The sequence below is a fragment of the Coregonus clupeaformis genome, chromosome 26 (genome assembly GCF_020615455.1).
Source record: "Coregonus clupeaformis isolate EN_2021a chromosome 26, ASM2061545v1, whole genome shotgun sequence".
Taxonomy (NCBI): domain Eukaryota; kingdom Metazoa; phylum Chordata; class Actinopteri; order Salmoniformes; family Salmonidae; genus Coregonus; species Coregonus clupeaformis.
The window spans coordinates 41,785,283-41,811,464 of NC_059217.1; the positions used below are offsets into that span (position 1 = coordinate 41,785,283).

Genomic DNA, 26,182 nt, shown 5'->3' on the forward strand with positions numbered 1-26,182 from the left:
TAGGGGGGCATATGGGGGAGGGAATGCTGTCACCTCCAGGTAGGTGTTTGTCCCCCTGTGTGCTGAGGGTGTCAGGTTCTTGTCCAGTTCTGGCATTTAGGTCGCCACAGACTAGTACATGTCCCTGGGTCTGGAAATGATTGATTTCCCCCTCCAGGATGGAGAAACTGTCTTCATTAAAGTATGGGGATTCTAGTGGGGGATATAGGTAGCACACAGGAGGACATTTTTCTCAGTTGAGATAATTTCCTTTTGAATTTCTAACCAAATGTAAAATGTTCCTGTTTTGATTAATTTAATAGAGTGAGTTAGCTCTATACCAAATTAGCATACCCCCTGAGTCCCTTCCCTGTTTCACACCTGGTAGTTTGGTGGATGGGACTACCAGCTCTCTGTAACCTAGAGGGCAACCAGTGGGTCCGTCTCCTCTATGCCATGTTTCTTGTAGGATGACAATGTCTGTATTTCCGATTTCTTTGGTGAAGTCCAGATTCCTGCTCTTTAGGCCAAAGGCAGATGACCTCAGGCCTTGGATATTCCAGGATGAAATAGTGAAGGCTTTGTGTTCCATAAAGTGTCTAATGTTGTTGGTTGTGTGGTTTGGCCTCAGGCCAGTAATTATGAGCAGAGCCTGCTGAGCATCTGGTACATGCCATTGGCTTGGGCTAGTGTAAGAGTGGGTGTTGGGCCTGTTTGCCTGCTCACGGCCTGGGCGTATGTGTGACTTTCATGTTGAGGCCCTCTTTGTGGGAGTGGGGGGCTTGGGATGGGTAGGAGGGGCATAGGTCTGATCTGAGGGGGCCTAAATGGGGTGTGGGCATGGTTGACTTGGGGGGGAGTTAATTGGTGGGGGTGTAGATGTGGTTGATGGTGCTGTGGTCTGGATGTAGGTCCTCTCTGCGGGGGTCCTCTATGTGTAGGTCCTGGGGGGGGGTCCTGCAGGTCTGGGAGAGTGTCTCGCTGGTCTGGGCGGGGTGTCTGTTGATCTGTTGCTCCTGTGTGAGATGTTGGGTCTGCGGTTGAGGGCGATATCCTTTAGGGTCCGGGCGAAGGTGGGCACTGCTGCCTTGTATAGGTGGACCTGGTCATAAAGGCTGTTCACGTCCAGGGTGGAGTGGTGGGCCAGGAAGACATTTGGTTATGATGCACAGTCACGGGAAATACTTGCGTTTACCCGCTGTATGGTAGCAGGGTGGAAGTATTTTCGTGGTAACAGGGTTGAGATAACCACTTGTGCGTTGGGGAAAGTAGAATAAGCTTTTTCTATCACTCCCTTGAGTGATGTGGCCACCCTTTCCTGCTGTGTTCTCAGGTCGTTTGTGCCTGTGTGTATTATTATGTGGCTGGGTGATCCTAGTCGGTCCTCAGACAGAAGGTCTAGGGCGCGCTGGGTGTTTGGACACCAGAGTTTAGACACTGTGTGTTTTGGAAAAAGTTTATTTTCTTGTATGTATTTCCCGTTTGAGTCCATAAGGAGTACAATCTGTGGCTTGTGTATGTCCTCAGTGGGTGTGGGGGGGTCGTCATGAGGGCTACTCTCTCTCTCTCTCGCTCTGTGTTTCTCTCTCTCTCTCTCTCGCTCAGTTTTTCTCTTTCTCTCTCTCGCTCTGTGTTTTTCTCTCTCTCTCGCTCGCTCTCTCTCTCTCTCTCGCTCTGTGTTTCTCTCTCTCTCTCTCTCTCTCTCTCTCTCTCTCTCTCTCTCTCTCTCTCTCTCTCTCTCTCTCTGTTTCTCTCTCTCTCTCTCAGTGTTTCTCTCTCTCTCTCTCTCTCTCTCTCTCTGTGTTTCTCTCTCTCGCTCCCAAGTCTTCCATTTCTTTACTTCCTCTCCTCTCTCCTCTCTCCTCTACCTCTAGTCAGTTTCTCTCTCACTGTGCTTAATGGACATTGATGTGTGTAATATGGCCACTTATTGAGTGTAATATGATGCCATAGCTCCGTGTATCTTTGTTTGCCTTCTGTGCTGGTATGTATCAGAGACATTCTCTAACATATCCTGTGTTGTGTTTACTCCGGGGTTTCCCACTATTTTTATTTCCTGTTAAATATTTCAGTGGTGTTATAGAGTAGAACCAACTGCTTTGGAGGGGTGCTTTCTCTCCGGGTTATAAAACATTTAAGTCTCTAGTCAGGCTCTCCGGGAGCGGAAAGAGAAACGCGTTATGTGATCAGACAGGTATTTGAGATTGAATTAACAAGAGATTCTCCTCTTTCTTCTTCTCTGTCCTCATCCCTCCATCGTGATATAACAGTGATGGTGTGTTAGGCGGTGGAAACATTGACCTGGTCTCTGAACGAAATGAATGATCATTTGAAATGTAATTAGAATATATATAATTGGTGATTTTAGAGAATGTTTAACCACACTTCATAGCAATGGCACAGTCAGAAGGAAGCTGTGTGTGTGTGTGTGTGTGTGTGTGTGTGTGTGTGTGTGTGTGTGTGTGTGTGTGTGTGTGTGTGTGTGTGTGTGTGTGTGTGGACCACCATAGACTATGAATAAGGACCACCATAGACTGGAAGGAGTTTCACTGGATGACAATGATGTAACTTCACTAGACGTCACTGATAACAGCATATTAATCAAGGATAACATCAATTCTTCGTCTGAATCTATTTGACTCTCTTCTGACTCTCTTTTGACTCTCTTCTGACTCTCTTTTGACTCTATGACTCTCAACTCTATCTCTGCACTCTTTCTATTTCTCAGTCTCTTCTATTTTCTCTCTTCTTCCTCCTCCTCGACCCCCTCTGTCCGCTAGTTTTCGACGGGAAGGGAGTGAGGTTCACGGCTAGTGAGGATGTGTACCCAGAGAAAGGTATGTGGACACTAAGGGCCTGAAAACACCAGGCCTCCAAGGACCTAGACCTCCACCCCCATATGCATCCTCGGACTACCCTCCTGCCTGCTCAACTTCATCCCAACACACACACACGGACATAGGACATGTATGCGTGCATGCGTATGACATACAGTACACACATATGATGTAGGTACTACGTATACATACTCAGTATGTATGACCTGAAACTACTAAGGCATGGTAGCCATCAGACAAAGGGAACCACATTATAAGACTGTGAGGACTCATGCTCTGTCAGAGGCAGAGTCATCAGTATGCATCATAGGAGAAGACCCATGTGCATGCAAAAGGATGAGAGAGAGAGTGAGTCAGACAATGACTGGGCAAAAGGAGTGTGTGTGTGGGTGGGTGTTCAATCTGACTGACTATGTGAAAGGGTATTTTATTTTGAACCACAGGGTCTGTCTCCTGCAAGGTGTTGGAGTTGGGGATTTCTTTTTTGCTTGTTTTGTTTTCCCCTCCTCCTTTTTGAATGATGGAGTGATGATGATGATAATGACAGATGGCTCCTTGCCATACCATTCCCCCTGTTCTACACGTAAGCACGCACATACACACACACAACGCCTCCACCGTCCCTCCAATGTGCAGAGTGGCCAGTCATCCCTCCCCAGGGCAGGTCCCTCCAGCAGTGACAATTGACAGTCCCCCCCCTCCCCCCCACTCCCCTTCGGCAAAACACAGAATCGTCCAATCAGCAGTAGTCCCTGGGGTCAGGTGGTGCGCTCTTTGTCAGTGTATATCAGATCTGAGGGTCTGATTCCACATCTCCTCCTCAGAGATTTAGACACTAAACTGCTACACACACACACACACTCAGCTCTCCAGGAAATAAGCTCTCTAATGTATACTGTATTATGCAGCTGTTGAATTATAACCAGTTTAGCTTGTTCTTATTCCACACAAAAAAGTGTTGTGATGCACCCTCTGACCCTCTGAGTGACTGGAGGACATCATGCCCATCACACACAGCAGCCAGAACTCTACTGTTGCCCTCCTACAGAACTCTCACTTCACCAGCCTGTACCTCACCGACACACAGACATTTTTCAGTCACCACTGATTAAAACGTTCAGAGATATAAATCATTGCAAACTTAGATCACATTTTAGGGAATGAAAGTCAGTCAACCTACCTACCTACCCACAATTTCCACCATCATCCCTCCTCCCTCCCAGACAAACTATGTCCGTGCCTGACTGGAGCCCGCTACAGGGCCCTGCATGTATCCCGCTAACCCTCACCACCCCCCAGGCCTAGCAGCATGGAACGAAGGACCCCCAGCCCTAGACCCCAAACCCAGGCCCAAGGCTATCCTGTGTTGTGTGGAGAGGTACACACATTCCCTCGTCAAGTACACTTCAAATCCTGTTGGCTTTCTGGGCAAAATTCCCCTTGAAGTTGCAAGATAACAAGCACTCTATAGGCATGTATGCACCCTGCCTCAGGATAACTGTGACTGGGCCACTGGTCTGCTCCCACAGCATGGTCCCTCCAGTTGCCATGCTTGCTCTGTGTAAAGGGTTCAGCAAGGAATGGGTTTCTCCGTCTGACTGGATCCATCTCAGCATGTTACTTGCCTACTCTGCTCTGCCCAGCAGCAGTAGAGGAGGACTGCGATAACCCTCTCCTCTCTCACCACCAGTCTCCTCTGACCTGCCTCCCACTGCCATCACCGCTGCATCCTAACTGAAAGGCTCCTACCCCCTGGGGCCGGGCAGGCAGAGTCACAGGGCAGCTATGAGTGGTTACATGAATTTATCCAAAGAACTTTAATAACATCAGATGCTTCTCGTATTTAGTTTGCCTGGAACTGTTAACTGAAAAGTTCTTTACAACCCAAAACCACTCATAGCTGCATTCTCTGATTGTCCCCTCATACAGGCCTACTTCTCTCAAGCCCTATGAAATATGTTGTTTGTTTTCCCACCCTCAGACACAGTTACATCTGCCAGACTTAAGCATACAGCCTATCATGACTGTATTGTACTGAGGGAGTATGGGCAGAAGGGAAGGTGTTCTGGCTATAGTGTTGGCCTGCCTGCAGCTGTGAAAGAGGCCCCACTCTGGGCCACAGAGGAGTGACTTGTACCCCTGTCCCTGTCAGGCTCTGGTGTAGACGACGCTGTGGGAGAAGTGTCTATCCACGTGGAGATCTTCACCCACCCCAACACTGGAGAGCACAAGGTCACTGTCAAAGGTCAGTGTCCAGTCAATTCTGTCAGAGATTTCATTTCATCATGTCTTAAAAATTGTTTTCAGAGGGTAACTCATACCACAGAAAATGTCTCTTTGGCTTTGTTGGGCGGTGTGTTAAAACCTTGTTGATAAATGACCTCCCGTGTCTATTTCTTTTTCCCTCTCCCTCTCTGTCTCAGTGGTGGCAGCCAATGACCTGAGGTGGCAGACCACGGGGGTGTTCCGTCCCTTCGTGGAGATCTACATCATTGGTCCTCATCTAGCTGACAAGAAGAGGAAGTACGCCACGAAGTCCAAGAACAACAGCTACGCCCCCAAATACAACGAAACGTTCACATAGTGAGTATTACAGTCTGGCCTCAGTGGTACAAAGCGTCTTGCGATTGAGGTGGCATCATATTGGAAGTGATCATGTTAGATATTGAATAGGGAATCCTGTCAGTTTTTAATCTATTTACCTGATCACACTTCTACATTCCAAAGTGGTGGAATCAGTGTAGATGCATTAGACTCTAAGCTGTGTGTCTCTGTCTTCTCTCCTTGCAGCACCCTCAGTAACGAGGTGGGCACAGAGTGTTACGAGCTGCAGGTGTGTGTGAAGGACTACTGCTTCGCCCGGGAGGACCGTATGGTGGGCATAGCCGTAATGCAGTTGAAGGACTTGTCCTCTAGGGGCAGCGTGGCGTGCTGGCTCCCCTTGGGGAAGAGGGTCCACATGGACGAGACGGGCCTCACCGTCCTCCGCATCCTGTCCCAGCGCAACAACGACGACGTGGCAAAGGAGTTCGTTAAGCTCAAGTCAGACCAGCGCTCTCCCGAGGAGGGCCAAGGATGAGAAGTCTTTATTCGCTCAGCGCCATCTACAGGCTAGGAAGTCCTTCTGCGGACCGACTGCAAGCCAAACTACTGCCCTGATTTTCTAGTGTTGGTCAAGCACAGAGAAACAGTTCTTTACTACAGTACTGTACATACATCTTATTGAAGAGGACATTTGATACCATCTACAGGCATTGCCCTGGTTGTCTTGAAAGCACCAATGTCTTTATTATGAATATAATGAATCATGTAATTCTGCATAGATATATTCATAAACACAACAAACTCACAAAACGGACCAACTTACTACAACACATTCACACAAAGAGAGTTTAAAGGGATAGTTCGGGATATTGGCAATGAGGCCCTTTATCTACTTCCCCAGAGTCAGATGAACTTGTGGATACCATTTTTATGTATCTGTGTCCAGTATGAAGGAAATTAGAGGTACTTTCGCGAGCCAATGGATCAATCAATAACGTTATGTCAAGTCAAGCCCCAAGCACAAGTTAACAGGACCAACTGTATGCAGCAGACCAGCAGGCTTTTAGGCCTCATCCATTCCAAAGAGTAAGGTTTACACAGACTGGTTTATGATACTATTTCTATGAGTTTTCCACAGTAGGTTGAATTCTGAATCTTTTCTAATTCCCCCGTGGAGTTTTCTATAGCAGAGCAGGCTGGACTAAATATAGATTGAAATGTTTATATATGTTATATAGAGAGATATTATCGGTCAATTTATGGTATATTTAAATACTATATGAAGACTTTGAACTTGAAAGAGTGTCCCTGTCTGTGTCTCTGTTTATAAGTATGTTTGTCTACCCTGTTACAGAGCACACTGCCTGAAACCCTCAAATGCCTTGTCCTGTCAAACCTCAAATGCCTTGTCTGTTTTCAGTACAAAGTGAGAGCAACCTGATGAAGACAAGCCTCGGAGCACTGTGATTCATCAGTGTGTGTGTGTGTTTGAGAGAAATAAATGAGTGAGTGTGTGTATATACTGTTTATGTGTGTGTTATAATTAAGCAATAAGACCCGAGGGACTGTGGTATATGACCAATATACCACGGTTAAGGTCTGTTCTTACGCACGACGCAACGCGGAGTGCCTGGACACAGGCCTTAGCCGTGGTATATTGGCCATATATCACAAACACCTGAGGTGTCTTATTGCTATTATAAACTGGTTACCAACGTAATTAGTGCAGTAAAAATAAATGGTATACGGTCTCATATACCACGGCTTTCAGCCAATCAGCATTCAGGGCTCGAACCACCCAGTTTATAATACTACAACGTTGACCTCGTGTAGACACCAGTGTTCCCTATTTGTGTCTTTTACTTTGGTTTATTGCTCGTTTGATCAGAAACATTCCGTGGGCTGTACAGTGTATGAACAGAGCTCCATTTGTTTGCCTTGGAAAACAGCCACCTCCTCTCTCTCCTTCAACCTCTCTGATCGATATGTGTCAGTGTGGAGGAGAGCGTTTAGAGACAAAAGACAGAGACGTTTCTTACCGCTTGTGTTGCCATAGCAACCTCTTATCAAATGAAGATGTCAGGCCACATGTGACCCCCACGGTCTCTTTATTCCCCTCTGCTGGGGCAGGCACACATAACCTAGACATTACCACATTTACCTAAAATGGCCTCTTACCAGGCTGTCTGGTCCAGGTTTTGTGCACACACAGCCTGTCCACAAGGCTATAGTACCAGTCCTGCCCTCTCCAGTGACACTTGCCATAGATAGATGACTGAGATAGCTTTGCATCTAATGGGATAGGAGTCTATAGGCCACGAATACACAGCCTCACAGACTGCTGTACTGTGCCTGTATTAACGTACAGGTATTGCAGCTGTAGCAATGAATGGCACAATATCATATGTATTGCTGTTGACAATGATACTAAGTATATTCGGTCACTGAGACCATTCTTTTTCAGACGTTTAGTGTCTGTGCGTTGAGGTAAAAAGGAAATCACACCCTTTCAGGTTTGCATGTATGTAGGACAGACAGGCACGGAGGCATGGTACAGAGCTATAGAAGAAGTGCAATGATAACCAGACAGACACGCATGTACTGTCACTGACACACCTACACAGGCAGACACATTGGCCATGTTCAAGAGCATCAATTGACTGATTTACAAATAATAATGAGTAGTTGATTAGGATGATGATTTGTAGATCAGTCAGTCTGCAGTCGCCGACTGAAATGTAGTCCATCTTCGAACACGACCACACAGTGATGCCAGCCTTGTACATAGGAATCAGTGCATAATGGGAAAAACATTTATTGTGCCAGCATGTGTTTATTTGATGTTATATTTGGCAATTGTTGTCTTCTTCATTTATTTTGACATCTTAGTATTATTTGTAAAAATGCAGATGTTTGTGAATATATTTATATGTATTGCTGATGATGATGTGTAACTGTTACATAATACTCGCAAGAGAGGATTTTTTTTATACTGAAGTCTGGGTGTTCTTATTGGGGTGGGGGGGGGATTGCAGCATTGCTGTGTTTCTGTTCCAATAAAATGTTAGAGAAAATCTCTCATTTTCATAGTGTCCATATGGATCAGAGTGAAAAACATATTTACAATATTATGTTTATATTGTACAATTATAATAGTGTATTCTGATATCTGGAACATATTACCAATTTCTAAATGTATTAAGCACACATTTCCAATGTACAAACTTTCACAGTAGAAAAATACACCTAGGTAGGCACTGAGGTAGGTGTGATGCCTCGAATAAGGAAATGTCTATCAGCAGACAGGAAATACTGTAATAGTACAGATAAGGAAATCTTTGTGTCAAAAATCAATACTATGAAACAGATAAGAAAATCCATATGACCATTCTAACAGCCCAATCAGAAGAACAGTAGCATGTGCTACTGAAAGAAAGAGTAATGCCTAATACAAAATAAGACAATTACACATATATATTCACGTATTACTTTGATATACTGTATATCCTGCAGGAAAAAGACCTGATGCAGCAGTACCAAGACTTGTAATCCACAGTGAAAGACCTGTATAACTACTGCTTCCTCTCAGGCCCGTCACAGTAACACATCTTGAGGGAGTCTGGGATGTCCAGCTGGTCAGCGTGGACGGTCTGGGGCGGCAGGTAGGGGAACACATGCCATATGTCCATCAGCAGCTGTGGAGGCTGACCCTGATGGAACAGAGAGGAGATGATGACCACACCCCTAGTGAATTCAGACAGCCTTTGGGGGTGGAAAGATGACAGTCACAACATAAATTCAAAATTTCAATATGCCATTTTATGAGCAGACGTATTTCCATTACTGTTGTATGTGTTACGGTACAGTACCTGCACTGTGCAGATAAAAATGAGTGTCACCCTCTCCTCTAGGTCAGAATCTTCACAATCTGTAGCACAACAGAGACAGACAGTAAGCTTAGCCCTGCAAGTGTGTGTTCAGTAGGAAGAAACATTCAGGAGGTTGGACATAAACATATACTGCATAGAAAGGACATGGTTCTTTAGCAAAGACAATAATGTTCACAGAATAATATTGGTTTTATTCTATTGAATTAATATCTGCAACACTTTGAACATTTCACCCTACCAATACCAGCTTAAAAACCACCAAGGCAGCGCAGGTATGAACGAGGGCCTGCGCATCAGCGTCAGTCTTCTTGCCCACTTGCAGGAGCTGAGCGGCCTGGGTGAGAGGCTCCAACATGGCCACAGCTCCCCCTGCCTGCAGCCCACGGCTCCGCAGCCACTCCAGCAGACTCACATTATACCTGGCAGAACACAGCAGAACGCAAGGACTGAACCTTATAGAGTTTCATCCAACACTTAACTTGTATCTACGCTATACACAAACTGACAGCTTTACAAACTAAGTCTAGATTTATATTAGATATCTGGTTGCATATCTTTTACTGAAACTTGTTCCTGCGCAGGCCCTGTGTGTGCATAAATGCATGTGTGTGTGTCTGTCCTCTGAGCTCCAGCTACACATGTCCTTGCGCCGCAGCAGGCTGTTGAGGGCAGAAGCAGAGAGGAGGTGGGTGAGCTGGCGGAAGGCCTGCTCCATCAGGGTGGGAGGCAGGGCCTGGCGGGACAGGGCCGTGTGGAGGGCGCCCAGCTCCCTCAGCACTGCAGCCATAGTGGGGGCCTCCCCTGCACCCCTGTCCCTGGGGTCAGACCCTGCACACTTCCTAAAGCCCCCCAGCTTCACCCCCATACCCAGAGGGCACTGTCCATCCTCACGCCTGGAACACATACAGAGAGGTCACATTAACTAACGATATACTGTAGTTGGGGCAGAGGTCACATTCACTAACTATATACTGTAGTTGGGGCAGAGGTCACATTCACTAACTATATACTGTAGTTGGGGCAGAGGTCACATTCACTAACTATATACTGTAGTTGGGGCAGAGGTCACATTCACTAACTATATACTGTAGTTGGGGCAGAGGTCACATTCACTAACTATATAGTTGGGGCAGAGGTCACATTCACTAACTATATAGTTGGGGCAGAGGTCAAATTCACTAACTATATACTATAGTTGGGGCAGAGGTCACATTTACTAATATGTTTGTGTTTTTCAATGTATTGTAAATGTGTCATACTACTTGGGCATTTGTGTATGAACCCAGTGGTTCATGTTGCTACACTGAAAAACTAAGACTGTCTCTAAGCAGTGTGGGATTTAGGGTAAGGTTTGAGGCCGGAGCTAGGGTTAAGGTTAGGATTGGGGTTGGAGATGGAGCTAGGGTTAGGGTTAGGTTAGGAGACTGTACACTCGACAGCCGTAGATGTCCAGCTGGCACAGGTCACCGTACATATCATGACCATCCCTTCAAAATGCAAAAAGTAAACTGAAGAAAAGAAAAGAGAAGTGGGAGGGGGAGGGTTACCGTAACAAAATAGGGGAGTATATTTTTTAGTTTATATAAAAACGATATATATGATAGTTGTAGGTAAAAGCACCAATTAAACGTATCTTGTGGGAAAGGGTATTGGATCTCCCTAGGGGTTAGGGTTAGGCATAAGAACCGAGGAGATTAGGGTTCAGGCTCAGGCCTCAGGAGAGGTCAAGATTAAGCATAGGGGCCAGAGAGGTTAAGGTTAGGTATTGGGGCATGAGAGGTTAAGGTTAAGACTCAGGTCTCTGGAGTGGTTAGGGTTGGGTATGGGGGCCAGAGAGGTTAAGGTTAAGACTCAGGTCTCTGGAGTGGTTAGGGTTGGGTATGGGGGCCAGAGAGGTTAAGATTAAGACTCAGGTCTCTGGAGTGGTTAGGGTTGGATATGGGGGCCAGAGAGGTTAAGGTTAAGACTCAGGTCTCTGGAGTGGTTAGGGTTGGGTATGGGGGCCAGAGAGGTTAAGGTTAAGACTCAGGTCTCTGGAGTGGTTAGGGTTGGGTATGGGGGCCAGAGAGGTTAAGGTTAAGACTCAGGTCTCTGGAGTGGTTAGGGTTGGGTATGGGGGCCAGAGAGGTTAAGGTTAAGACTCAGGTCTCTGGAGTGGTTAGGGTTGGGTATGGGGGCCAGAGAGGTTAAGGTTAAGACTCAGGTCTCTGGAGTGGTTAGGGTTGGGTATGGGGGCCAGAGAGGTTAGGGTTAAGACTCAGGTCTCTGGAGTGGTTAGGGTTGGGTATGGGGGCCAGAGAGGTTAAGGTTAAGACTCAGGTCTCTGGAGTGGTTAGGGTTGGGTATGGGGGCCAGAGAGGTTAAGGTTAAGACTCAGGTCTCTGGAGTGGTTAGGGTTGGGTATGGGGGCCAGAGAGGTTAGGGTTAAGACTCAGGTCTCTGGAGTGGTTAGGGTTGGGTATGGGGGGCCAGAGAGGTTAAGGTTAAGACTCAGGTCTCTGGAGTGGTTAGGGTTGGGTATGGGGGCCAGAGAGGTTAAGGTTAAGACTCAGGTCTCTGGAGTGGTTAGGGTTGGGTATGGGGGCCAGAGAGGTTAGGGTTAAGACTCAGGTCTCTGGAGTGGTTAGGGTTGGGTATGGGGGCCAGAGAGGTTAAGGTTAAGACTCAGGTCTCTGGAGTGGTTAGGGTTGGGTATGGGGGCCAGAGAGGTTAAGGTTAAGACTCAGGTCTCTGGAGTGGTTAGGGTTGGGTATGGGGGCCAGAGAGGTTAAGGTTAAGACTCAGGTCTCTGGAGTGGTTAGGGTTGGGTATGGGGGCCAGAGAGGTTAAGGTTAAGACTCAGGTCTCTGGAGTGGTTAGGGTTGGGTATGGGGGCCAGAGAGGTTAAGGTTAAGACTCAGGTCTCTGGAGTGGTTAGGGTTGGGTATTGGGGCCAGAGAGGTTAAGGTTAAGACTCAGGTCTCTGGAGTGGTTAGGGTTGGGTATGGGGGCCAGAGAGGTTAAGGTTAAGACTCAGGTCTCTGGAGTGGTTAGGGTTGGGTATGGGGGCCAGAGAGGTTAGGGTTAAGACTCAGGTCTCTGGAGTGGTTAGGGTTGGGTATGGGGGCCAGAGAGGTTAAGGTTAAGACTCAGGTCTCTGGAGTGGTTAGGGTTGGGTATGGGGGCCAGAGAGGTTAAGGTTTAGGCCTCAGGAGTAGTTTGTTTATTTTATTTTATTATTGTTTGGTTGGCCCTGGAGTTAGGGTTGGGGCTGGGTTTACGGTTGGCCCTGGAGGTGGGGCTGGGGTTAGGGTTGGGGCTGGGTTTATGGTTGGGGCTGGAGGTGGGGCTGGGGTTAGGGTTGGGGCTGGGGTTAGGGTTAGGGATGGAGTTAGAGTTGGGTCTGGAGTTAGGGTTGGGGCTGGGGCTGGAGTTGGGGATGGAGTTAGGGCTGGGGATATATTTAGGGTTTGGGCTGGGGTTATGGTTGGGGTCGGGGATCCTACCTGTTATCAGGGTCTTCATGAGCTTGGCCTCGTCCCTCTTCCTACACTCCAGCAGCCCTGTGACAATCCCAGCCTTGGCCAGGGGGGCAGGGGAATCCTCTGTGGACTTGGCATTTTTCAGGTGTACTGTATAATAATTGTGTGTGTTTTTCCAGACCTGTCTGTGTCAGTAGTCTCCTGAGTGTGGCTGTGTGTCTCAGCGCGCTTAGTTCTCTCCTCAGTCTGCAGACCTCCCGCTCCCTGGCTTCCACCAGCTCCACCAGGTACTGAACAGTGAGCACACATTCAGGACCATTATGAGACATTAATAGCAGCGACGCCCAAAGTTACAGTATCTGCACTATAATCCACCTCAAGATGCCAGACCACTGAAATGAGGCCCTACCTGCTGGTCTGCAGTGGAGGAGGGGTCAGAGCAGGTCAGTTTAACCTGCAGCCTCAGGGCCTCCAACTCCGCCTCCTTCTGAGAGTGCTGGCTCCGCAGCTGGCTCTCCAGGAACCTGACAGGAACACACAGACTGGGGGTAGAATCTATCTGCATTCGTTTATGGTAACAAAATGTAAATATATAAAAGGTGGCAGGTAGCCTAGCGGTTAGAGTGTTGGACCAGTAACCAAAATATCGCTGGTTCGTATACCCGAGCCGACGAGGTGAGAAATCTGTCGATGTGCACTTAACCCTAATTTGCTCCAGGGGCGCTGTACTACTATGGCTGACCTTGTAAAACAACACATTACACTGCACCTATCCGGTGTATCTCACAATAAAACATATTTATTGCTGTGAAGGTATTGATCAGGAAACAAGGACTGACTTGTTGGCCACTCGTACAGCATCATAGGCCTGCCCCAGATCTTCTCCTGTCATCTTCCCAGCTGAGTCTTTAGCCACATCCATATTCTCCATCAGACAGCATAATCTCAGCCAATCATGAGAAGCCATATTGTTTGATTGATAAGTAGGACTAAATCACACCCATCCTACTGATTCCCCGTTAGGGACCTATCTATCCAGAGGGTGGGGGTCTCACCATGGGTGTGTCCGAGCCAGGCCAGGCCATCCTCTCTGTGGTGGGGGACGTCACACTAACCCTCCTCACCTCCTCCATAGAGGGGAAGGCAGGGAGGCCGAAGAAGGAAGGTGTGACCGGGAAGGCAGGGGGACCGGAAAAGGGGGGCGACAATGGGGACAGAGATGGGGACCGGGGCTCCAGGATCAGGCTCTGGTTTGAATCTGTCCATCTGTGGCCCTTAGTACACACAGAGAAATATTATTATTTTTTAGAGAGGTTGAATAGTATAGCCTGGGTATCACTCTACAATGCTACATTTATGCCTCATATTGGCAAAACAGAGAGACTGGCACCCTAGCTAGTGAAATATAGAGTTGGATATGAGTACCTCAGTGAACATGCTCATCTCTCGGAAGTTGTCGTATCTCTGCTCCAGCCTGGTGAACTCTCTGAGCAGGCCCTGGTACTTCCTCTTCATCCAGCTCAGCTGTCAGAGCTTTACCTGCCTGGGCCACCGCCTGGACTACACACTCTGGACACACACACACACACACACACACACACACACCAACACACATGTACGCATGATTACAGACAAATGTAGATACACACATTGATAAAAACATATAGCAATTATGAATACACCTACCCTCCTGAGCCTTCCCCTGCTTCAGTAAGCGAGTGCTCAGATCCTCCTTCTCTTTCCCCAAAGAGTCCCTCTCTCCTGCAGGGCCTTCACCTACTGTAAACAGAGAAAGAGGTGAGTGACCGTGACCTTAAATACCACTACTCCGCAGAAAACCATAAGGGATGTTCCAGATCCATTAGGATCAACAAGACCTACCTGTGTGAGTCGTATAATCTCCTGGGCTGCTTTCTCCTCTGCCCCCCTCCTCTCTTCCATCTCCTTCTCTGTGATGGCGGGGCTGAGGCTGCTGGGCCTGGAGCTGGGTCTCTAGCTGGTTCTCCAGTTTAACTAGCGCCCCCGCAGGGCATCCAGCTCAGTGCTGTGGGCCTTACGCTCCTCCTGGAGGGTCTCTCTCAGAGCACTGCTATCTGTGATCTGAAGACACACACATAAACACACACACATTTTCACTTCTGTATTATTCATTTTGCACATGTATTTTTTTCACTCTGGATGTACCTCCTCAAAATCCACCAGCCCACTTCCTACAAACACCTGGTCTCCTCTACCTATCCCCCAAAAAAACAATCCATCGTCTTCTGAAGCCCCCTCACCATCTCCTTCCCAGGCTTCTCCACCCATCTACACCTCCACCCATGCACCATCCCATCCCCTTTCTCACCACCCACCATAACCCCAGCATCTCACCTCCTGGTCAGCCCTGAGCTGCAGCTGCATCAGTTTGAACTCCATGCCCTTGTTGAGTTCTCTGAACTTCTCCAATGAGCGAACCTCTGCCTTCAGCTTCACCAGCACCCTCCTAGCTGCCCGCCGCCTCACACAGCACTGCATCAGCACATTGCTGCGATCACCCGCCTGTACACCCGCCGGGCCAGCCAGCCACGCACTGCAGACTGCAGGAACACCGCTGCCCGCTCCACCACCACCTGGGGAAGGAGAAGAGAAGAAGAAGAGATGCATTGTATTATCACACACACAACCTACTGGGGTTTTGGATACAAACTAAAGGATTACAGTTGTGATAAAGTACAAGGACAGTCTAGCATCTGGATCAGATATTACTGAGGAGAAGTTCCTGGGTCCTACCCTGCCTTATCTCTGGAGGTTTAGGCCTGTATTAAATATATGAAATGCATTTTATATTTAAAGCCATAAAAACATTTGATTTATTGCTAGATAGATTGTGGGGCCTTTGTGCCAGCCTTTCCTCACCAGTCTGTATTGGCGTTGTGCCAGCGTGCCCCTGGTGAAGGTCTGGATGGAGACGGTGGCCTCGCGGATCATCAGGAACATCCGTCTTCTGGATGACCAGCGCTGCCTTGGTGCAGCGCAGAGTGTCTGCCAGCCTACACCACACAGAGCACTACAGTAGTTTGAATAGCTGGACAAATGTAGGTGCCCTACTGCTGAGACACATTGTACTATATGGCAGTACACAGTCAAATAACATTGATGTGTTATCGTGCCACACAGCCAGTCATTCTGCTCTCACCGTTTGGCCAGGGCTCCTCTGGTGTGTCTCTGGATGGTGAGTTTTGCCCAAGTGGGTCTTAATGTATCTCCTGCGGCCCAGCCAGCCTCTGACCCAGCTCTGGATGATCACCCCCGCCGCCCTCAGCCTCTCTGCCCTCATCCTCTCCAGCAGAGCTACCTGCCCTGTCCGGAAGAACACCTTGGTCTTTCCAAAGCAGTACTGTTCCCGGTCTGGGATGATCTCTGGCAGGGCCCACTGGCACGACGCCTGAATCTGCTCCTGGGTCTGAAACCCACCCCTGCGCAAGAGCACCCGGTACCGGCTACAGAACTCTGCATAGGTCCCTGGAACCAAGATGTTCGAGTGAGGAGGGAGACAGAGTTTGACAAAGTGAGTACAAATACTGGATTGTGTGTTTTTCATCAACTTAGGTACAGGACAGGTACAATATTCAACGTATATGAAATAACTATGCTACTATATGCAAATTAACCGTGTATATGAAGGCTTTGTCTGTGACTGATGTTAAATGTACAGTGTACATGGATGGGTAGCCTGCAGCACTGATGCGTATGGTCTCCAGCACCCCACAGGCATGCAGCTGCTGGACTGCCCTTTTAGGGTCAAACCTGACAGGGGAAATCTGCTTAACACTCTACACACACACACACCACACACACACCCTACTGACAATAAACACATTATACAAACACTGTTTAACCTCTACGGGATCGGTGTCCCATATACAGGACGGTTGAGCAAATGTGATTAGCATGACATTTCAGGACATAGACATGTCTTATATGGGCAGAAAGCTTAAATTCTTGTTAATCCAACTGCACTGTCCAATTCACAGTAGCTATTACAGTGAAAATATACCATGCTATTGTTTGAGGAGAGTGCACAACAACAAAAAACTTATCACGGCAACTGGTCTGATACATTCACCTCTGAAGGTAAATAATGTACTTACATTCAGTAATCTTGCTCTGATTTGTCATCCTAAGGGTCCCAGAGATAAAACGTAGCATAGTTTTGTTTGATAAAATCAATTTTAATATTCAAATGTAGGAACTGGGTTCTACAGTTTGAACCCCTGCTGTCTCTGGCTCCACACCCACCATGCCCTGCCATCTAGATGTGTGAAAGTTAGTGTATAAGCTAATGATCCATCATGTATGACATTCCTGGGAGTGTGTAAACTTACATTTTGTATTACCATATCATTTTTGTATGTTCTCCATAGTTATGTACTTGAAAATGTATCAATTGACCAATTAGGCACATTTGGGCAGACTTGATACAAAATAGTCCAGTATTGCAATGCTTCACTGGATCAATCTGAAACTTTGCACACACACTGCTGCCATCTAGTGGCCAACATCTAAATTGCGCCTAAACTGCAATATTATATTGTGGCCTTTCTCTTGCATTTCAAAGATGATGGAACAAAAAAATAAATAGAAAACGCATGTTTTTTTGTTTGTATTATCTTCTACCAGATCTAATGTGTTATTCTCCTACATTAATTTCACATTTCCACAAACTTCAAAGTGTTTCCTTTCAAATGGTATCAAGAATATGCATATCCTTTTTAGGCGAAAATTGAAAAACAGGGTCCGATCCTTAAGAGGTTAACACACCTCGCTCCACACTGGATACACACTGTTTATCACATTGCACACATACACACCTACCCCACCACACACACACACACACACACACACACACACACACACACACACACACACACACACACACACACACACACACACACACACACACACACACACACACACACACACACACACACAGTTGGAGCTGGAGCACAGGGGTCTGACTCACACAAAAGGCTCTTTGAGGTTGTGATGGAATATTGGTGCTTTTCTATTTATACATTTCTGTGTTCTATGTTTGTGCTTTTCTAATAACCGTTTTCTGTGTTCATGCAAGTGACTGACTGAGCGTATCCTCACTATCAGTATGTGCAATTTGGCAGTACGCTCAGACCCTTGTTTTGAGAACGAAAGATATCTCAGTATCATGGTCTCAGCTTAGAGAAGAAGCCTCGGGAGGTATTGGTCTGTCACATACATGACCCAGTATTGGTCGGTCACATGAAGGAAGCAAACGTTAATGATGAATTAATTATGAATAAGCTAAATCATGCAAATATGACTTGTCTGCAGTATATAAGAGAACTAAAGGGACTGCCCCGTTAGAGCTCCTGCCAGACGTTCACTATGGTGCATCAAGTTTGTTGGAACCTCTCCAGTTAACTGTTAATAAACAATGATTAATTTAAGACTGACTTCGAGAGTCTCTGTGTAAGAATTTCCACAAGGTAATTGGGCTTAATGCAGCGGACGTAGTGGGGGGTGGTGCTGTTCAGTGTCCATCAGCAGCTGCAGAGACTGACGGAACTACACAGAGAAACATGGAGGAACACACAAACTCACACTCCTGTCCCAGAGTCCACCGAACAACAAGGACGACAAGCCATGGATGAAGAAGTAATACAGACATTATATGGCAGCAAGAAAACAAATAGATTCTGTCAACTGAAAAAAAGCTGGAAATGAAGATGCATTTCAATAATAGGTGTAGATACTGGCTGTGTTGTTGCCTGGCATCAGCAGGGGGAGACACCGTACCTGGAAGCCCACAGTTTGTGTTCCAGGGCCAGAGCGCAGACTGCCATTGGGCAGAGAGGACTTCCCACTTGACAGGGACAGAGTGCCCCCTGCTGGCACAGCACAGCCACCAACTCAGACTGACAGAGAGACAGACAATCAGAATCACTTTATTCGTCAAGTACATTTACGGATACCCGGAATTTAACTTAGTGAATAGGTGCTGCAATAGACAATGTACAGACCGAATACAGACACAAGGTCAACAGAGAGGGTTACAGTAGGTTAAAAAGGCTTCTGTCCTTCATTTCACCCTAGGATGAGATCCGAGATTTCACCACAAATTGACAAAAGTGGACAGCTGAGAGCTGGTTCCTCAGTAAAGCCTCCCTCAAAATGGGAAGAGGACACCTCTTCTAGAGATGCACTCAAATACGTACAGTAGGACAAGGAGGTTACAACAATGAGCCAAGAGTTTTGACAAGGGGAAAGCTGTAGATCATCCCTACACTCTTAGAAAAAAGGGTTTCAAAAGGGTTCTTCGACTGTCCTTATAGGAGAACCCTTTTTGGTTCCAGGTAGAATCCTTTTGGGTTCCATGTAGAAACCTCTGTGGAAAGGGTTCTACATGGAACCCCAAAGGGTTCTACCTGGAACCAAAAGGGTCCTACCTAGTACCAAAATGGGTTCTACAAAGGGTTCTCCTATGGGGACAGTCGAAGAACCCTTTGCGGTTCTAGATAGCACCTTTTTTTCTAAGAGTGTTCATGCAGTCCATTTATACAATGAGTTTAAGTAAAAAGAGACGGCATGGACATGTATACCTGACTAGCTCTCAGGATGTTGATGGGTTCCTCAAAAACGGTGTCCTGGTTCTTGTCTAAAAAGCCATCACATTCATATTGCACCTGATTAGCATGAAAGAAAGGTAAATAACTTTCAGCACTTATTGTATAAAAACATTGAATCTTTTCAGATTTTGCCTCACGTGTCAGCGAAGTGCAGGAAGGTGAAGGCAGAGTTAGACAAGCGAGGTTTGCAGAAGTGTGGACTGGGTCATTACTCTGATGCTGATCATACAGCTTCCTAGCCCAGCTGATCATACAGCTTCCTAGCCCAGCTGATCATACAGCTTCCTAGCCCAGCTGATCATACAGCTTCCTAGCCCAGCTGATCATACAGCTTCCTAGCCCAGCTGATCATACAGCTTCCTAGCCCAGCTGATCATACAGCTTCCTAGCCCAGCTGATCAAGGAAACAGACACCATGGGAGTAAGGTTTTTGTAGATCAATATACATTTGAGAAATCTTTTGCTTTTTATATAAATACTTTGAAGTTTGACTTTTAATAGAACAATACTTTTTCTGGCAGAACATGCTTTTTGGACTTAAGACAACAGTCTATTTTTCAAATCCACCACAAAGCATTCTTGGCTTGCCAGTGCACTCAGTGATGATTTAGTATCATATCCTGAGTACATTATTCATCGTATTTCAAGCCGGTTTGGACACATTAACACAAAGCAGACACAACACAATGTGGTCTCGATAGAAACCAGGGCTGTGACTGACCCTGCACTCCTCATCCAGCAGGCCCAGCTGTCCCTCGATGACAGCGATGCACGGCTGGTTGTCACTGAACTATATCGTGCTCCATGGCAGCTCCTCACGGACATACTCCTCCTGCTCCAACTGGAACACGTGCTGGGGTGAGGAGAGGAAGACCAAGGGTTACTGAGGGGAAATGAGGATAACGAGTTTATGGAAACAGACATTCATATTTATGCGCACGCTAGCAGGCACTCACTTGGTGACTCACCCTGTTGAATTGCTGCTGCAGTTTCTCATTGGCATAATTTATACAGAACTGTTCAAAACTGTTTCTTTCAAAGGTCTCAAACCTGCCAAAGAGAAATGGACAAAGAGGGGAATATGTTAATACCATGTTGTTACGACAGTGTCACTACACAAGTATAAGACCAACTTAATTTCAAGTGTTACTCCCTGTCCTTGCTACTCACCCATAGATGTCCAGCACCCCAATAAATTACTTGGCCTGCTCCCTCTGGGCATGGAGGGCTGAGTTGAGCCGGGTCATGGTCCAGGTGAACAGCTGACCGTACACATGCTTGGCCAGGGCGTCCCGGGCCTCTAGGGCCTGCTGACCATCATCTCTCCCCCTACTGCCAGCCTGCGGTGGCACAGCCAGTGGGCCATCTGGGTCCGCTCCACCCCCAGCAGCTTGGAAAACACCGCCAGGGAATGGTCCTCCCCCTGGTTATGGGATATTTGAGAGACTTTTGTGAGTTTCAGGGATATAATGTGGAAAAAGTACTTTAAAAAAATAATCTTACATCAATGTAACTTCAATCACGACCTCTCCCACTGGCCTGGATGTTGACATTGCCCAGGTGCAGACTGCCAGGATCCTGAAGGGCTCCATCTGCTGGTCAGGAGACCCACCTGTAGGAGCACACATAGCAGCATGATCCTACTGGATAGGACTATATGCAGAGTAAACATGTTAGCATAGATATATGTAATATAGATACTGTAAACCCAGTATAGTGAATGCATAGCAGCAGATCTACTACATCATCAGTGCCTAGGATCTGCATGGAATCTTCTCCTCCTTGGTTCGTGTAACGTTTCAGCACCACCTACAGAGACACACATCAAAACACTCACTTAATGAACCCATTCTGAAATACACTGATGTTCATGTGTTCCCTGTTATTGTTGTAATAGGTTAATGAATTATATGTGGTCCTCTGTAGCTCAATTGGTAGAGCATGGCACTTGTAACGCCATGGTAGTGGGTTCGATCCCCGGGACCACCCATACATAAAAATGTAGGCACACATGACTGACTGTAAGTCACTTTGGATAAAAGCGTCTGCTAAATGGCATATCATTATTATGCGGTCTCACCCAGTTTGAGGACTCTCATCTCATCTGTGGTATTTCCTCTCCTGTGACGCTTGGAAGACGACTCGAGACTTCTCCAGCAGGTACGTCCTCATGTTGGCCCCAATGATATCGCCCTTCCGTCTGAAGCCTATCTCAATGTATTTCCAAAACCGGCTACTGTTGTCGTTGCAAGTAGTCTTAGCATTCCCAATGGACTAAAGAGTAAAGGAGAGAATCATAATTATGATAGATTACATCGTTTTAGCTATTACCTTTAGAACTGAATACTGATACAATACAGTACTCATTTTTCATACGCTTTTTCCAAAATCACACTCTTCAAAAATTAAAATCTTGAACAGCTTTACAGGTTAAACTTTTACTGCAGTGGGCGAAATCAGGGTCATACAGAGGGTATTTTGGTAGTCTTAAACAAATCTACTTTGAAACAAAAGTATACACCTCACACACATGGTTATGGGCTTAAAAAATGAAGACACCTGTACCATGTCAGATATAGAGTTGAAATGTATTCAATTTTGAGTTTGCATCCCAATATTACACTTTACAGTATATACATCACAGAATACTGAAATATAACTAAACTGTTTGACATCGAAACACCGGATTTTCTGCGTAAAAAAATAAATCATGTTTATTAATTATGAAATTATGAAAAATATTAATAACATTCCACCTATGAGGCCATTTGAGGTCATTTGACTGCAGGAAAGCGGAATTCATCCACACATTCACCCACATGTCAGTACCTCCATGATGGGGTTGGAGGCCAGTACTCTCTCCTCCACACTGGTCTGCTGGGCTGCTCCGCCCACCACGGCAAAGTAGTGCATGGTGAACTTAGTAGAGACTGTTTTCCCTGCTCCAGACTCCCCACTGATTATAATGGACTGGTTCTTATCCTCCCTGCACATAGAGACAACTACCCACTCAATAGCCATTCCTATTTCCAGAATCATTTGTCACGCAGGGTGAAGAGATTCGATCAAAGGCTCTGTTGTTTTCAGACCCAAGAACATCCATAAGTCACTGACATTTTACCTGTAGATCTTTACAAACAACAGCAACCCTCGCCCAAACCCCCAAAGAGCAGGCAAAACGGCAGTGTTTTGAGGTAACAAAGGGCATATAAAATGGAGGCCAAGGAGGGTGACCCCTGGCTCTTGACCTTTAACCCCTGACCTGGTCATGGTGCGGTAGGCCTCTTCTGCCACAGAGAAGCTGTGAGGCTCCGCGTCAGCCATGTCCTGCCCTCTGCAGGTATCTATCACCTCCTCTCCATAGATGGGCAGCTGGTCATACAGGTTGAGAGCCACTAACACAATACCTGGAATGAACGGTGGGTGAAAATGTCAGTGTTATTGGTAGAATGAAAGGATCTGTAGGAATACAACATATTATTTTTTATTTATGACCTTTAATACACTGAGTGTACAAAACATTAAGCACACCTTCCTAATATTGACGAAAAAATATTTTTTCAGAACAGCCTCAATTCGTTGGGGAATGGACTCCACAAGGTGTCGAAAGCATTCCACAGGGATGCTGGCCCATGTTGACTCCAATGCTTCCCACAGCTGTGTCGCGTTGGCTGGATGTCCTTTGGGTGGTGGACTATTCTTGATACACTCGGAGAAACTGTTGAGTGTGAAAAACCCAGCAGCTTTGCGGTTCTTGACACAAACTGGTGTGCCTGGCACCTACTACCATACGCCATTCAAAGGCACTTAAATATTTTGTTTTGCCCGTTCACACTCTGAATGGCACACATACACAATCCATGACTCAACTGTCTCAAGGCTTAAAAATCCTTCTTTAACCTGTCTCCTTCCCTTCATCTACACTGATTGAAGTGGATTTAATATGTGACATCAATAAGGGATCATAGCTTTCACCTGGATTCACCTGGTCAGTATATGTCATGGAAAGAGCAGGTGTTCCTAATGTTTTCCACACTCAGTGTATATCGAAATTGCTTCAACTAACTTTACACTTAGTAAAGATTGCATTATGAGGTCATGACCCTAAAAGCAGGAGCACACAGGAACTGCATCTGTCCTATGGCCAAACAGAATCTGAAGAAAGACCCACACCCCCTATCTCTCACTTTCTCCTTCAACCTATTCCTAGCATTCCTCTCTCACTATGTCCCTCCATCATATTCCCTCTCTCTGTTCTTTACTACAGTAGGTGTAGATGCTGCTGTAGTCCAGGAATCGGACTCTCAGGTTGTGAAGAACAGCAGGCTCGTGTAGGAAGCTGAGAGCAGTGAGGTCATTCTCCCCCTCCAGAATATCAGGATTCCCCAGAGGGGGGCACGACTGGAGTGGATGAGGTGTGGCACATTAAATATTTGGCATTAGCATATGCTTATCACAGGAGGCTGGTGAGGGGAGGATGCTCATAATAATGTCTGGAATGGAGTGGTTTCCATGTGTTTGATACCATTTCATTCCAGCCATTACTATGAGCCTGTCCTCCCCAATTAAGGTGCAACCAGCCACCTGTGATGATTATCCAGAGCGACTAACAATACAGCTGTTGACTGTGTGTGTGTGTGTGTGCGCACACTGATCTACATTCTCGTCTCCAGGGTTGTAGTCCTTGAGGAGCTTGGCTGATACCCACAATGCCTCTGGGTCAGGCACCCACACACTGGCACCCTGTTACAGAAATACACGTTATCACAAACGTTGAGCTTATTGAATAAGAGGAAACCTAGTGAAGAAGTGAGCGTGCATTGAGGGGGATTTCCTATACTAATGGCCAACAACCTTTAGAGTATCACTTTACACTAGGTGGACAGATCAACAGCCAGTGGTCCAACACACAGCTGAAGAGTAGAAATTGGAGAGGATCATTTTACATCACACAGGACACTATCAACTCTACAGTCTGTTATTACTCTATGTGCCTTTCACTGTTACACTGCCAGGTCCCACCCAAGCAAGACATGTGTCGTCCATTAGCATAAAACACTATTAAATGCCGTTAAAAATGAATGTCTGTCATCCCTTTCTCTCAACTCGTATTACTCACTATCTTGGCACAAGATCCCGTACACCACATACAATGTGTATCATTGCTAACCAGTTAAGCATGAGCTTTTAAAGCAGATATGTACCTTTCTATCATGACATTGACATGTCATGACATGTAGGCCAACATACATTAGCTGATCCAAACCGCCTCACAGTAATGGAGAGAAATGTCAAACATGTCTTTGCAACTTCACACATGCGCACAGAAGTCATAAACAATGCATTAACAGGGTTGGGTTCCACAATGACAACAATATATCAATGTCTACCAAGAACACTTCAGTGAAAACAAACTGTCAATAAATGAAGTCTACTCAGCTACAGTCAGATATACCGGATCAAAGGCTTACCTTGGTGGTCAACTCAATAGTTCCAATCATAATGTTTTTTGCTTTCTCAGATATGAAGCCTCTGCCTGCAAAGGCCCTGACTAAGTTCAGAGTAGGTAGACTGCTAAGTTACTCCAAAAGGCAACAGGAGTCTAAAAAGGTTTGTAAGTCGCTCTGGATAAGGGTTAAATGACGTAAATGTAAATGTTTGTGTCCTCTTCCCCTATCATGTGTCCAAGCACTGGTCTGTCCCTGTGCACTTTATTCTGTCTGTCAGGCTGAAATGAAAACCTCTGAGAGCAGCCAGGTTAACTGTTCATCTCAAGGAGGAGGTGATTGAGATAGAAGAGAAAGTGCTTGTAAATCCTTCCATCGTCTCATTCACAGCAGAGGTTAACCCTGAGTTGTGGAGGCCTTCTGTCAGCACTGTTGGAACACCTGTAGTATTCAAATGATACATAAGACATTGGAGTATTAAGTATGTCATCAAGATATATAGACATGAAACCAAAAACGGACAAAGAAACTGTACTACTGTTGACATACAGACACATTTAATTCAGTAACACAATCCAATTCCGTTCAGCAGTCAGCCTGCTGATGTGGGATAGGGATCTCATTGAGCTTGACATTTCATACATACATCAAACTTTGAGAAATTTGGGTAAATGTTCAAAGCTCAATTCATTTTCTCAACACTGAGAATCTTCACCTTTATTCAAACAAAATCTTCTTAGCTTACTCTGTCTGGCACCCAGTGAACAAGAAAACAGGGAGGCAGCATGTGTTGTGGTGGCATTGACACATTATTGGAAACATTTTAAAGACATGTTGACTGAAGTCATGGCCATGGGAAAAACATGCATTGGCTAGAAACACCAAAGTTAAACCAACAACTTCAGTGAGCACCTATTTGACAGTGAGTGTTAAAAGTAATCAAATCCACACCACATAGCAGAGGGTCCATGTCACTTCTACATAACTGTTGTACCCATTATAACTATGTACAGTATGACTTGACTCATAACTCAGTGTTATGTGGAAACATCACTAGCTATTGAGAAGGTAGATATAATTCAATAACACAAACGCAGAGAACTACAGTAGATACTGTAAGACTTTCCAAAAATCACATGGCCCCTCTTTGGTCAGTACTGAGTAAGGGGTTTGTATGGACTACATTACAACAATAAGGATATTTCCTTGAGAACATGATTCAATCATTTTTCACTTATACTTTCTCCTGTGACTAACGCACGCTTTAGAATTTAGAGTGCATCATTTACATTTTAGTCATTTAGCAGACGCTCTACTTACAAGAGCAATTAGGGTTAAGTGCCTTGCCCGGCTCAGGAATTCAAACCAGCGACCTTTCGG

The 26,182-nt window shown here is 46.1% G+C and overlaps 1 protein-coding gene, 2 long non-coding RNA genes and 1 pseudogene across 14 annotated transcripts in view; 1 reads left to right on the plus strand and 3 right to left on the minus strand.

Annotated features, from left to right (window-relative positions):
• The window catches only part of LOC121540367 (protein unc-13 homolog A), a 97,389-nt gene extending 90,487 nt beyond the window's left edge, over nucleotides 1–6,902 (plus strand). For 7 of the 12 annotated variants that reach the window (XM_045207865.1, XM_045207867.1, XM_045207868.1 and 4 more), the window contains 4 exons: nucleotides 2,760–2,816; nucleotides 4,969–5,061; nucleotides 5,240–5,399; nucleotides 5,607–6,902. In XM_045207865.1, coding sequence (XP_045063800.1) covers nucleotides 2,760–2,816; nucleotides 4,969–5,061; nucleotides 5,240–5,399; nucleotides 5,607–5,895 — 599 coding nt within the window. In that variant the 3' untranslated portion in view covers nucleotides 5,896–6,902. The remainder of the gene's footprint in view (nucleotides 1–2,759; nucleotides 2,817–4,968; nucleotides 5,062–5,239; nucleotides 5,400–5,606) is intronic. The other 5 variants (XM_045207869.1, XM_045207870.1, XM_041849193.2 and 2 more) reach the window with 1 other exon arrangement.
• Nucleotides 6,903–7,098: 196 nt separating this feature from the next.
• On the minus strand, nucleotides 7,099–9,699 carry LOC121540365. Its single transcript, XR_005995483.2, has 3 exons — nucleotides 9,489–9,699; nucleotides 9,230–9,288; nucleotides 7,099–9,070 (listed from the first exon to the last, which is right to left on the minus strand). It is a non-coding gene; the product is annotated as an uncharacterized LOC121540365 (long non-coding RNA).
• Nucleotides 9,700–14,142: 4,443 nt separating this feature from the next.
• Nucleotides 14,143–14,667, minus strand: LOC121540366. Its single transcript, XR_005995484.1, has 3 exons — nucleotides 14,593–14,667; nucleotides 14,398–14,490; nucleotides 14,143–14,280 (listed from the first exon to the last, which is right to left on the minus strand). It is a non-coding gene; the product is annotated as an uncharacterized LOC121540366 (long non-coding RNA).
• Nucleotides 14,668–14,724: 57 nt separating this feature from the next.
• On the minus strand, nucleotides 14,725–24,856 carry LOC121539837 (annotated as a pseudogene).
• Between the last annotated feature and the right edge of the window lie 1,326 nt (nucleotides 24,857–26,182).